This window comes from Micrasema longulum, unplaced genomic scaffold, assembly GCF_059751315.1.
Source record: "Micrasema longulum isolate JH-2025_06_02 unplaced genomic scaffold, ASM5975131v1 h1tg001995l, whole genome shotgun sequence".
Taxonomy (NCBI): Eukaryota; Metazoa; Arthropoda; class Insecta; order Trichoptera; family Brachycentridae; genus Micrasema; species Micrasema longulum.
The window spans coordinates 252951-268189 of record NW_028279165.1 but is presented as its reverse complement, the minus strand read 5'-3'; the positions used below and the strand labels follow the sequence as shown (position 1 = coordinate 268189).

Here is a 15239-nt window from a genome sequence, read left to right as displayed (position 1 = left end):
ATATATTTAGTGTAGGATATTATTCCTATAGAACCAAACCTTTTGAACTTTTTCAAAGATAGTGAATGGTAATTATATTTATTTATTTATACATTTCATCATATATACAATTTTTTGTTTACTTTGCCCAGCTGTATGAAACTGTACTTTACGATTTTCTTGTTATGTTACTTTAAAACAATTTATTATTTAATTTGATTTTTACATTTATTCTTAAATTGTTTAAACTTCTACTGAATATGTTGTAACATTTTTAGGTTTAATTTTTGTTTATAAACCTTAGGTAAAAGGTAATTTATATATTTTTTTTTTTTTAATAATAAAACCAAATATGTTAATATTATAAATGTTTGTAAAAGGCAGATTTGCCGTATGTGTTAATGAAAGAAATAAAATAAAATAAAATAAGACTGAATAAAATCACCATCATCATTACCTTTCTGCACCTATGGTGCATAGGACACTGCATTCGTACACCAATCGCAGCGTATCTTGATCATTTTTGTTACATGAAGGTACGATGATCAGTCTTAGGCTTCAGGTGCCAGTCCGGAGACTATGCAATGTTCTAGTGTGAAAACACCCTTCTGAATAAATATTTTATATCAACCATGTCGGAAATCGAACCCGAGATCTCTTGCATGGTAGGCATTCTGAAATTTGGTTGAAACATTGGTGATTGCTGAAAGAGAATATTTTAGAGAAGGGAATATGGAAGTCTAGGCATTTACAGGGCTTATGACCTGTCATTGGCTGGTTTATGTGGCCATTTTACACACTGTCAAGTATTCACCATTTCGCCTATGTTTGAAAATCTATAGTTCTTCAATTCTTCCATCTGTTGATTTCAGTGAAGTTATAAAGTTTTAAAATTCCAAAATTGTTTTCAGGCGTTGCAAATAATTCGATTAGATGAATCTCTTCTTAACAATAAAGGTTTCAGCTAATTTGACTTTGAATCTGTTTGAAGTCCCGTGGCTAGTGTCTTAGACTCGCGGCTTAAAGGTCCGTGGTTCGAATCACACTCTACCCTAACTTGATTCCCATTTTCTAATAATGAGTTATTTACATCTCGTTGAAAACGGTCCTCAAAATCAAATATTTAGGTAAATCATAAAAACACAAATATTTATTTTTTTATAACAAAAAAAACTTCATTAAATCAACAGATGGAAGAGTTGAGAAAATGTGGATGTTTAAACATAGGCAGAATGGTGAATGTTACACAGTGTATAAATTAGCTACTGTTCCTTATTGTATAAATCTATAAATATTTTATCCGCTAGAGCTTTATTATGGTCCAAGCTGGTTTCTCAGCATGCGTCTCTATCTGAATATAGAAATAAATTGGAGCATGTATATAATACTCGGCTCACTAGTGTAGATAGACAAGCTCTCCCTAAATTTAATAATAAATACGGGAAAAAAAACAAGAGTACAATAATATATAAAAAATGAATAATATGCTTCCATTAAATATAAAAAAAACAGAAAAACTTATCAGGCTCAAGAGAAAGACGTATACTGAAAATCTGGCTTTTAGAATGTAGTTTTTTATTCAGATTTTTTTTGTGTTTAACTTTGTAATTTGGACAATTTTTTTTTCTACGTGTAACATATTTTCAATACGCATGGGAATACATATTTTCTTTTTTTTTCCATAGTAATTAGAGTTTTTATTTATTAAAGAATTTAAGAGATAAGATTATTTATATATATTTAAACTTAACTATAACCACCCGCTGACGAACTGCATTAAGGCAGTTCATTAGGACTTGATAATTTGTATTTTAATTTTTGTATGTTTTTGAGATTTTTTTTTATTAAAAACCAGCAACTGACAGTTCCATAAGCCCTGTAAATACCTAGACTTTCATATTTCCTTCTCTAAATTTTCATCTCTGCTGTAATATATTAATTTCATTGACTTCCTAGGGAGTATTTTATTTACAAATATTTGGATAAACTCCAAATATTGTCGATTAAAGATCCCAATTTTAATTTCACCCCGTTTTACGGTATCTTAAAAATTTGCCAGTTTTGGACAATATCGAAATACGCACATAAAATATTCAAATGCAGACACCTCTGGTATTGTTATTTTTTCTTACTATATATAGGCGAGACAATTGATATTGCACCAGTTACAAATTATCATCTCACCAGACAGGATTACAAAATGGATTTTTTTAAGGTATGGTAACATTTACTTATGGACCATTTCACACGTATTGTGCCAATCCACACGGCACGGTAAAATTGGGTGGGTAGATACTTAAATTTACTGTTTTCTTTCTTCGTTTCATTTATTTCGTTTCTACTCGCAGGTAAAAATTTAGCGAGAGAAAATCGAGTAGAGATTAGTCGACCTCAAGGTGTATTGTTTAGTGCGTTTATCTGCCAATAAATATACATATTTTTTGAATATGTAAAACGATAAAAAACAATCCACCCTATGTTATTTTATCGTGCCGGGTGGATTTTTACTGTGTATTTAAAAAAAAAAACAACAATATTTTAATGAAATGCGTACAGAATATAAATATAATAAAATAGTTTGTGATAATAAAATAGTATATAATAAAATAGTAAAATGAAAATGAACGGAGCACTAAGCACAGTAATTTCTAATAAAAATATGTCAATCGAAGCTAAACTGGCAGTGCACAACGGAGTTTTAGTCCCAACACTTATGTATGGAAGTGAAACATGGAACTGGCAGAGGAAGGATGAAAGCCGAGTGAACGCGGTTGAAATGCGATCTCTTAGACGAATGTGTGGGAAATCAATGTATGACAGGGTTACGAATGATGAAATCAGGCGAGAGTGTAAATCTGAGACAAGTATAATTGATAAGATTAAGAAAGGGTCTCTGAGATGGTTTGGTCACGTAGAACGAATGGACGACGAGAGAATGGTAAAACAAGTATATATGGCAAAAATGAACGGCAACGTTAGACGAGGACGACCAAGGAAGACGTGGCATGATCAGATAAACCAAAATCTTAAGTCTGGTCATGTCAAAAGCAGACAGAACCGACGGGCATGTATGACAAGATGTATGAATGTGGAAGAGGCTAGGAGTGTATGCCAGGATAGACGTGTGTGGCGGTCCATTCTCTCTGCCTACCCCTACGGGGAAATGGCGTGATGGTAGTAGTAGTAGTAGTAGTAGTTTATTCTAAAAAAAGTCTTTATACATTTTTCACAATAGAAATATTAAGTAGTAAAATTAAATTAACATGTTCATGAAGTGAATTGAGAGAAAAATACAATAATTAAGTATTGATAGATAAATAAATTAATAAAGAAAAACAATAAAAAAAAATCCGATATATATAAATCTACTCAATTTAATCACGTCAAATATGGTTGACGGTAATTTACATTTGTTAGATTTTTGTGCTTTCTCTGATAACTTTTATTGGTTTATTTCATTTGTTCTTTTACAATTCATGTATTACTTTAGATGTCCCGTGTCGAGGGAGACATTTTATATAATTTTGAAACATGCCATAATTAAATCAAAACATCAAGCACTTTTAAAACATAATAAAAACACATAAAACTCACAAACAAAAACACTATAAATAAAAACATATTTCTATCTATTTGGCCTGATCCACTCATTCATTTCATTTTGAATACTATTGTGACGTGTAAACTTTATTGGATCATTTTTTTATTATTTGAAATTATTATTATTACATGTATTTATTGTTTAGGGTTTAAAAGAATTTCATTGCTCTTTGCAATTTTTTTTTTCATTTATTTGTTTTATATATTTTTTATTCATGCAAATACACATATATTACAACAAAATGATAATAACATATCCCTAACTCTATGAGGCCAAGAGCCATGTGTTGAGTTGGGATACAACATAATGAAAAGTGGAAGTATTTTCATATTAAAATAAAAATTCAAAAACATAACATGTATTTCAATAAACAACTGGCCATCACGCTTAACGACTTACTGAAATTGAACATGTTTAATACTTAGGACTAACAATAGACAGACAACTAACATGGACAATTCATATCAACAATTTAATTAGCAAAGTGGCGACATTATCGAGTCTTTTTAAAAATCTAAAATTTTGTTCCAAAAACGGAAAAAATTCTAATGTATGAAGCCTATGTAAAAACTAAAATATGTTATACGCAACTATTATGGGGAGCAGGATATCAAAATGACATAAACAGACTACAAAGACAACAAAATAAAATATTAAAGTTAGTGTATGACCTTCCCTATTTAACTGCAACTAGAGAACTTTTTAAACAAACTAAGCAATTAAATATAACTGAACTCTTTCAACTAGAATCATTAAAATTTATCCATAAATTAGCCACTAATGTAATTGTAGACGAAGAACTAAAACTAGTAAAAAATTGTAGTCAACATGGACATAATACGAGAATATCAGACAAATACCATACACAACTTTCTAAAACAAGACAAGGACAATCAAGACTAATGAACCAGGGACTGAAATTATATAATAAACTACCAGACAAAACTAAACAAAAGACTCAGACAAACTTTTCAAAAGATGTAAAAAATATTATCTTGAACAACAGAGTATAAATGGAAAATGTATATATTATTTTATGTAATATGAATGTAATAATCCGTAAGGGTTTATAAATAAATTTTCAAATAAAAAAAAAAATAATAATAAAAATAAAAATAGTATATAAATCTATGCAATATCTCGCAGCAGTCTCCTGCATGGTCTCTTCCCTTCGACAAAATCCAAACTCGTACACTCTTTCTGAAAATGGCTTTCGTTTTGGAGAACTTAATATGTTCATCTAGGACATTGAACACTCTTGGGGCCACAGAAGAGAAATTCCTCTGATCAAAAGTCATTGATTAATTCTGCTGGGATCTACTCTTGTAACCGCATGACAAGAAATGTGTCACTTTATTTATTTATTTATACATTTTATCATAAATACAATTTTATGTTCACTTTACTCAGCTAACAAAGGTACATACCCCGTTCCAAGCTAGGCAATTACATTTACAACATAGTTTACAAGTTAATAGAAAGCACAGACTAATAAAATATAAACTTACTCGTATACACATTTTGATACACGCATATACATATATACATACATACACACATATATATACATACATACACACATACACACACATGTGCATACACCCACATGCACACATTGTTTAAATTGTTTATTGTACAGGTGTTCATTAAACCCTGTCACATCCAAAACCACGATGATCAGTGTGAGCAAGAAGACATATTGGCACATTAAATTATTTTTTTAGAACGAATAAAATTTAAAAAAACAAAATATCAAAAAAAGCAAATGGTTGCTTACTTCCGCAGGGGAGAAACGATTGGGGGAAGGGGGGAGTCTGATACTGCGCCGCGCTCCTCTGACTTCTCCCCTTCAGAAGTAAGCAACCATTTGTTTTTTTAAAGATTTTATTTTTTAAAATTTTCTTTGTTCTATATATTTTTTTTAATATGCTTATTTGTTAATTTATAAGTACAATATATTTCTCGTCATCATTTTTTTTACATAATTATAAATGTTTATACATAAATATATACTATTTACCTAAGTATTAGTTTTATATACATATATTTAGTATATGTATATAAATAGTAACAGTAATAATACATATATTTTTTGATTTTTTTTAATGTTCTCAAAATTGTTTTCTTAGTTTTTTTTTACTGGTTCAAAGTATTTCTAATACCAAATTATCTTTTTTTATCGATAATTCTATAACTGGTAATATTTTATTCTTTTATTAGACATTCTTAATTTGTTAATTAATAATATTGTTTTAAATGCTCTGTATTACTTATGCTTACATGTATGTATATTTAATTGTATTTGTAACTAATGTAAAAGGCGCTTAGTGCCGTTTATTTCAATAAAATAAAATAATAAAAAATGTCTTTTTGTCCTTACTGATCATCGTGGTTTCGGATGTGACAGGGTTTAAAGAACATCTGTATAATAATTTTTGATTTTTTTTTCTGTTTCACTTTATATTAAAGTGTTTATATTAAATTAAATTTGTATTTTTGTAAAGTAAAAGGCACTGCGTGCCGTGTATATTAATAAATAAATAGTCATGATTTTTAATTTTAAAAACGAATGTACACTTTGCAGGTTTCTCTCTGCCTTTGCCTCTGCCTGATGGTGGTGATAAGTAGCGCTTACCCCGCCATTTCTCATAGCAACTTGGTTCAAGGATTTGGCTCCCCTTCCTTGGACTATGGTGGATACAGATCACTAGGGTACAAAGGCTTTCCATACCTCGACGGGTACAGCCATGGCTTCAATAACATCGCCTACAGCGGATTAGGTTATAATGGATATAAAAACTTTGGCTTTGGGGCACACGGGAAGTATGGAGGGTATTCAGGAGATAGCTATGTAAGTTAACCGCCAATATCTATTTTTTTTAAATTATCTCCGAGAGCCAATTTTTGTAAAAAAATGTCTTGAAAGTGCATCGCTACGCCGCGTCCTTAGAGCTGAATGGTGATGTCGTATTTTGCTAATTTCATTATCACGCGAAATTAATTATGTGTGTACGTTACGTGCTTTTTATGCTAAATGAATTAACTAAACCCCCTTTTGGTAAAAAAAACACATCAGTTTTAAAATGTCGCGAAATTAATAAAACTAATCACAGGTGGTCCCAAATTATTAAAACATATTATTTAAATGGACGAATGTATAAAATGTATGTGATTTCTTACAGGACTATCCTAAATACGCCTTTGATTATGGGGTAAATGATCCCCATACTGGTGACGTTAAATCACAGCATGAGATAAGAGATGGCGACGTTGTAAAAGGTATTTTTTTAAAGTTTAAATACTTTACTTAACAATAGTCAACAGATGGTTTCATTTAAGACATGTGGATGTTCAAACACAGGCGTGATGGTGAATATTAGTGTTTAATATATTAAAATAAAATAAAGTCACTTTGTTGTTAATGTAACACTTATATTTTTTATAATAAGACAACCAACTAGTTTCGGCAATACTAGAAGACATCTCCCTCTCTCCTCTCTACTTCCGTAGTCACGCCCACTCTACCCTCACTGTGAAAATTGAATAAATGTTATGTTAGTTTGTAATTAACCCTAAAGAAGGCATAGTATTGGCGAAACTAGTTGCTTGTCAAATTATAAACAATATAAGTGGTACATAAAAACAAAGTGATTTTATTTTATTTTAATAAATTAAATAATAATGTTCCACAAAGTAAGTGCTTCATACATAAAAAATATTAGTGTTAAAACATGATTTTAATAAACGTCGAGACGACCAGAGATTTTGGGACAACTTTTGAAAAATAAATGTAAGTCTATTAAATTTACAAGAAAAATAAATAAAATCGTTTTCAATTATTCAATCGACAACACAATATTAATGAACGTTGGGACAATTCGAGATCTTAGGATACTTTTTAATAACAAACTTAAATTCAACCATCACATTGATTACATCTATAGAACATCTTAAACCTGTAGATTTATTTTGCTAATCTCTAAGCTATTCAAATCCCCAAAAATTGCAATTTCAATGTAGCTTGCTTAAATTTAACTCCATAATATGGTCTCCTAATTATAAAAACCTGTTCAACGTATTTTTCAAGAAATAGATAAAATAATTTCACATTTTCACTTTAGAGTTCAGAAGAATTTTGGCTGGTTTAATAGTCTCGCACAAAATAATATCTAACTATATAGCCCATGATATCACCGCTTAGATTAACCTTAATGTATTTCACCAACCTCACCGTTACGCGCGTACCAATGCTATCTTTGCCGTGGGAAATTTTAGAACCAACGTCGGATTCTTTTCCCCTCTGTCAAGAATCCTCAGAGCAGTTAACAAAATCTCACTAAACAGTACTGCTCACGTGTTCCTACAACAAAGGCAAGCATCAAGAAGCAAGCGGTGTTGTCACTCCAGACTTGAGATGACACTTGCTATGTCTGCGTAGATCATGCCACGAATATATTTGAATAAATTCTAAGATTGTTTAGGTTGAATTTATCAATTGTATTATAAAGAATTAATGCCAATCTATTAGAGATTTCATAACCCTGTTGATTTTATTTTTAAAGAAATAACCAGCCAATGACAAGTTATAATTCCTGTATATTTTCATTTTCCATAAAAGATCAATCTTAATATCTTCCTAGAGGACGGAATTTAGCCCTTAGACGTACTCAAAATATTATTGTAATAAATTATTATTTATTTAATACCTCAACAAATTTTACCTTTTTTAGTACCTTGCTCACTAGGAGCGTCTTAGGAGATGTATTTCGCTTTTTGGTTTAGTCGATCTTTAGTTTGTGCATTGAATTAAGTCACGTGAAATCCATCTCTTTTTTTCTTGAGTTTGATCTACTCGAGTGTATCGCAGGGACGGGAATTTGGTCCCATATTATTTTTAGTTGACATTATTTAAAGCAGACGATTGATTTCCATAATATTTTAGGCCAGTACTCTTTGGTGGAACCTGATGGCTCTGTCCGCGTGGTAGACTACGCGGCTGATGATGTTCACGGCTTCAACGCTCAAGTCAAGAAGATTGGACCTTCCTACCACCCGTCTCCACCATACTACAATAAACATTACTAAACTGATCTCAAATTATTTATACATACAACCAATTCGAATCTTCCGACTATCTCACGTTTATATTTATGGAAAAAATGTATTGCAATTGAATCTATAAATGATTTAACTAAAATGTGATTATGTTTTCTATTTCCCCCTTTACTATCGTTCCTATTTTTTAAAATCCATAATACTCCGTATTCAGGTGGATGAAGAATAAAGTTCTGTGTTTGAAAAATAACCAGAACCCTGGACGACTGCTTTCAATGCGCTGGCTGCTCTCAGAATTATACCTGACTAAGGAAATCAAGTGGAGATAAATATGTCATTCTTGGGGCCCTGTGTTAGATTTCTGACAGAGTGGACGTGAAATATTGATTTTAATGTTTTTTTTTTCCTATATCCAGCCGTAGAGAGAAAAAAGCTGAAGAAGAAGACGAAGGACGGTTACGTTTTCGTCAAAATTATGAAAACATAACAATCGTTTAACTTTAACTTACCCTTTTTTCGATGCAACTGGACCTTTGTTAACATTAATTTGCATACTCAAGTTTTTATCACGCGATATTGTTTTTATAGCCTACATTTTAATTTCTACATTACCATGGTAAAGGCATGTGATGATTGCAGTTTTGAAGCCAATTATCGAACTAGATTGCCGAAATGCAGTTTCGGCAATAGTCAAACAAGCGTAAAATATGTATGATAGACACGCCACCACAAACTAGAGTATAAAAACCCATCTTCCTAGAAACAGAGTTATCAGTAAACTTTTATCAGTTTATAGAACACCAGCTTACTAAAATGGCTTTCATTAAGGTAAAAAAAAACAGTTAATTCTTCAATTTTTTCATTCTTAATCCTGCTACATATCAGAACAACATTAGATGTTTTTGTTCTGAAATAATGGTTGCGTAGTTCGAAAAGTGGAAACGATCAACTGAAACTCGAAACAACCTGTGTGTTCAACCTTTTTATGAAGCTCGGCGCGTCAAAATTTAGAAAAAAATATTGCTTAATCCGGGGGCAGTGTCACATCTAGGATTTTTAATATTTTTGCAGCCCTCATAAATGTGAAAGAGTTATAAAGGTTCCCTCCGTAGTGTAGTGACTAAGAAATTTAACTGACGATCGAGAGGTTCTAGGTTTGATTTCCGATAAAAATACAAAAATTTAGTTAATTTTTTTATTTAACTTTTGTACATAATGTTATTTGTACATTGGCGGGCTTATTGCCAAATGGTAATTTCTTCAAACCAACCAATAAAATAAAAGTGCTATTTTTGTAATTCAAGTTACAGAACATATTCAATAGAAAAAAATGATTAAAAAGCTAAAGATATATAAAAAACGAAATAAACGTATTTGTTTACAAATTAACTTAAATCAAAACTATTACTCAATGGGAAAAAGGAAAAAAGAGGAAAAAGGAAAGGAAGAGAGATTAAAGAAGAGAAAGGAGATGTTTCTTCAGACGTGATTTAAACAGATGTAATGTAGTAACATCTTTGATGGTGGATGGGAGATGATTCCACAGTCGAGCCGCATGGACACTATATGAGTTAGAAAAGAAAGAGGAATTGTGGATGGGCATTAAAAGAGTGCCTTGAGAATTAGAACGAAGAGGTAAACCATGAACTGATAAGCGTTGAAATTTAATGTGTTTTTTACAAGCCTGGGTGTGTTTTGTTATAATTCACCACAGCAACTTGGCCTGGCGTGTTGTGGTGCAAAAAAGTAAAAATAATAATTTAAAAAAATAAAATAATAACAATAAGGTAAGCCTAGTAAACGAAGAAAGCGCATGGCTGGTTCATGGGCGAAGATCATCCGTAAACGACGCGTGTCACCCAAAATGTCGTGGCGCGTCACCTCTGACACACGTGTCATAGTCGACCCATCACTGGTGTATACGAACGAAACAATATCCATGTTTCTTCTATTCCTTTATAGTTTTAGTGCAAATTAAGCATTTCCTCATCACATACGATAGCGTTTTTATACGTAGCGTCATGTTTAAGTTGTCGCAATCATAAGTCAACGCATGTGTAATCTCTAAGTCAACGCTTGTGTCGGTTTGTTTTTTGTTTTCCTCGTAAATAAATACAGTTCACTGGCAAAAAAAAAAAACAATATATTGCATTTGCAAAATAGTAAGGAGTATCTAATATAAAAAAAGTGAAAATTAAATTATAATTACTATGGCGACTGCTTTTCTTGTCATTTTTTGGCTTGCCGACCGCCGGCTAAACGCATGATAAATAATAATTAAATAAATAAAAATAGCAGTTTTGGAATATTTTCCATATTTACACCGGTGAAATTCAAATATGTGATTGCGCAGCAGGATTATACGTCGCCAAAAGTAAATATTTTGACATTTAATATTAGGTATTCTCGGATGTTCCATTGTGATCGCGAATACGATAAACAACCATGGTGAGAAATTGTTATCACGTCGCTTATTAGCACGTCGATAGTTATTCAGGGGTGCTATTCTGAACCACTCTCGCGGCCATTGAAAACACTTTATCTCGTGTATTTACAAAATGGTTTTTCTACGGTTGCGAGAGCGTTTGGTATACCAGCCCTGATATACGGACGCAGGATAGACATTATGTTTTCTACGGTATTATATATTGGCGTGCTGCGACGAATCTCCGAGTTTTATTTTACCGATTATTAAAAAAAAATATTTTTCATTAAATTGTTAAGCAAGTGGTATATTTTTAATAAACATAATATGCATATTTGTTTAGAAATTTTCAAATTTTGCTACCGTTGCGAAAAAAATATTTATAGTACACAGATTAATGTTTGATGGTAGTGGAAAAAAATCATTTTTACTTAGATACATTTAGTGCCTATGTTTACGGCGGAACCTTACAAATTATTTAAATAATATTTAAAAGACATTTTTGTAATAAACCATCGAAAAATATTTTTTATCGTGTTTTGAGCATTCGTACCCACAGTGCGTTGGTTGGAATAAAATCGTAAAATCTTTTTTTAGTTGTCCATCTGCTTAGCGCTCGTGGCAGCGTGCAGCAGCCACCCGGCCGTGTCCCACAGCAACATCGTCCGGGACTATGGCCATGGCCACCTGGGCCACGTCGGCCACCTGGGCCACATCGGCCATCTGGGCCACATCGGGCCCGTGGCCGGCCTGGGCGTGGGCGGCCTGGGGATGGGCTATGGTGGGCTGGGCTACGGAGGGATTGGAGGCGGAATGGGACTCGGCCATTATGCCGATCATTACGTGAGTACACATTTTGCCATGTAAAAGTATCTATAAGCTAAGCAAGGATTCACAAATTAATTAATTACTTTTATTTTTTCGTTGTTTAGTCACAATTAAGGGCCGTTTTAACAAAGCGAAATATCTACAAAATGTATTTTTTTCAGGAGAACGTTTTTTTATGTTAAAAATAAAACTATTACGATTTTAAATATAATAAAAATTACCTTTTTTAGATTTATATAATTCTTACACATGTACTAAAAATCAACAATGTAGAATAAGTAAAATTATTTATAAAAATGTTCTAAATTCACGAATTTTCACAAAAAAGAAATATCTACATATTTTTGTGATAGGAATATATGGAAAATTGATTTCTGTTGGGAATTAAATAAGTTTACTTTTGCATGAAATCATTTTAAACTGATTTTTTGTAAAATTATGTGTACTGACATATCTAAGTACCTGTGTAAATATACACATTTAGGTATTTACCTCCCATGTATTTTTTACATACATAATAGCACAAATAAAGTGATAACAAAATATATTTCAAATAATATTATTTTATTATTAAATAATAATTTATACATTAATTTATATAATAATTTATACTTCTTTTTTCTTGACCGAAATTATGTTTTGCTTGTGATTTTTATTTTATTTAAAAAAACTCAACACCCCAAAAAAATATGTAGATATTCCGCTTTGTGAAAACTCTATGTAGTGTAATTATTTCGTTTTGTAAAAATTCACGATATTTGAACCGCTACAACTTATTTTTATGATGATTAGATATTTACGTCAATACTAGAAAGTTGGACAGCAAAGCGGTACATGAAATTAATTTCATCTCTTGAAAACAATAGTAAAATCTCTGCTCTTTGGAAGATGCATGCTGGTAATTTGGCAGACGTTAGTTAAAATAAAATGAATTTAAGAAGGAATTAACTTTTCCACTTCTCTAATAACATGATATGTGTTTTTCAGGCTCATCCCCATTATGCTTACGATTATGGAGTAAAAGATCATCACACAGGAGACGTGAAGAACCAATCTGAAATGAGAGACGGAGGTGTTGTAAAGGGTATGTAATTATTTGATCAATAATTTGTAGTATGTTTTGCGAAATTAACCCAGGAAAGCCATTTGTTTTATTTCATTTATTATTTGAGTTACAATTTAAATCCACCATACTGGGAATCTACCCATTTGGTTTACAAACCCAATCTCATGCACCTTCATATTATTTTAAACTATGTCTTGGTATTGAAAAATAAACTCATTTCTGAACATGCTTATTCTACGATATTAAAAATGTGTTTGGATCATTTGCACAAAAGTAACGTTATCGTTCCACGAATACATTAGCTTTTAATTCATCATCGGAAAAATGTAGAAAAAGTGATATATAAATTACTAATTTTTGGTATTTCGATACCTTTTTCTGGAAACCCACAAGGAAATACCTTGCTCCCACCATAATTTATATAAACAATATTTTGAGTTTGTCCAAAAACTCCCCGGGGAGCTGTTTATATTAACATATTACAACAGAGATGAAGAACATTTAAGAGAAGGTAATATAGAAGTCCAGGCATCTACAGGGCTTATGACCTCTCAATGGCTGGTTTTAGTGGCCACTTTACACACTGTGTAACATTCACCATTCTGCCTATATTTGAACATCTATATTCCTTCAATTCTTTCATCTGTTGATGTTTGTGAAGTTAAAGAGCTGAAACCTTTATTTATACGGGTGAGATTCATATAATTGAATTATTTCACCTACATACTAGGCAACGGCGAATTGACATTAAACCTCTACAAAATGTTGGCGAGATAAGTATAAAATCTGAAATTGGCCCATTTAGATCCAAGCTACAGAATTATGCCCTTAACAAACAATATGATGATTTCGCATAGTTACGTTTTTTGCCGATATCATTTTTCGCGTACCCCAAGGTTTAAATCTCAAGCCTCTACAACTTTTTAAATTTCTTTCGTTATGTAATCTAAATATTTTTTTCTGATTTTAGGCCAATATTCTCTGGTGGAGCCAGACGGTTCAGTCCGCATCGTAAACTACAAAGCTGACGATATCCACGGCTTCCAGGCTGAGGTGAAGAAGATTGGACCGACAATCCACCACATGCCCCATCATCATATCTATTGATTCACCAAAAGCATTCAACGACTCTGTGATAAGGAAACAATCCCTAACTCTTTCTCTTGTAGTTTTTTTATATACTTATTATTTTTGATAAATAAATTTCTAGCATATTTTAATATTGTTTTCCATATTTTTATTTCATGTTTGAAAAACGTGATGGAAATTTCAAAATGTGTAAGAATGTTAAAAGCACTATTTTCAAAAATATTTCACTTAATTAAATAAAAGTATAGTGCATTCGAATCTTTAATAAAATTTGGTTACGTGTTCGTAAAAATATTTTTCATATAATTATCGTAGATTATTGGCACATTCATCGCAATATTTTTCAAAGCGATTCATGGTTTAAAAAAATATTAAAACGTGTAGTCTATGCAAAGTGAGTAATGAAGCCCCTTTTTAGCATAAAAAAAAACATGTTTTTGTGTTTTTAATTTGACACAATCCCATCTTTTTATCAAGCCAACTTGTTTTTTTACTTAGTATCGTTGCGTAGTCTAACTAAAATAAGCTAGCTAACTTTTTAAGTACGTATTTGATGCAAAAAAAAAAATATCGATGACCCTTGTACTATTCAAGTTCACATTTTGACATGATTATTATTATTATGTATAACTTATATAACGCAATTTTCGTAATATAATACCTCAAGGGCGCTTTGCAAAGTGATTATAAAAAGAAATCAATTTAATTTTAACTTTTTTAATTTAAGAAAAACATTGAACTTTGTCACCACATGCTAAGGATTTATTCAAATGATTTAGAGAACAAGTGGGTTTTAAGTCTCTTCCGAAACATCACTTCACTCTCACAGTTTCGGACCTCTGCTGGGAGAGCATTCCACGCCGTAGGGCCTGCGACCGCAAATGCGCATTCGCGAATTAAGTGCGCTGTTTGCGTAGAGGTATAATAACTTTTCCTTTCGACGCTGATTTAAGCGTAAGACGTCTGTCAGCTAGTTCATCTGGAATGCAGAGTTCCCTTAGATATTCTGGAGCAGAGTTGTGCGGTGACTTGCCAACAGAGTTTTTATTCCACCCTCTGTGGAAAACGTAGCCAGTGTAATTCCCGAAGTAGTGGAGTGATATGACTGAACTTAGAGATTCCAAAAATAAGACTCGCTGCGGCATTCAATACAGACTGTAGGCGAGTCATTTTATTCATTGGTAGACCTGCGTAGA

The 15239-nt window shown here is 31.8% G+C and overlaps 1 protein-coding gene across 1 annotated transcript; it reads left to right on the top strand.

The window, feature by feature from the left end:
- Window positions 1-2167: 2167 nt before the first annotated feature.
- On the top strand, window positions 2168-14157 carry LOC148273315 (uncharacterized). Its single transcript, XM_088238912.1, has 8 exons — window positions 2168-2194; window positions 6165-6431; window positions 6763-6859; window positions 8523-8653; window positions 9425-9463; window positions 11658-11903; window positions 12876-12972; window positions 13925-14157. Exons 1-8 carry the CDS (start codon window positions 2180-2182, stop codon window positions 14059-14061), a joined length of 1029 nt encoding a protein of 342 aa, XP_088095038.1. The 5' UTR covers window positions 2168-2179; the 3' UTR covers window positions 14062-14157.
- Window positions 14158-15239: the final 1082 nt, after the last annotated feature.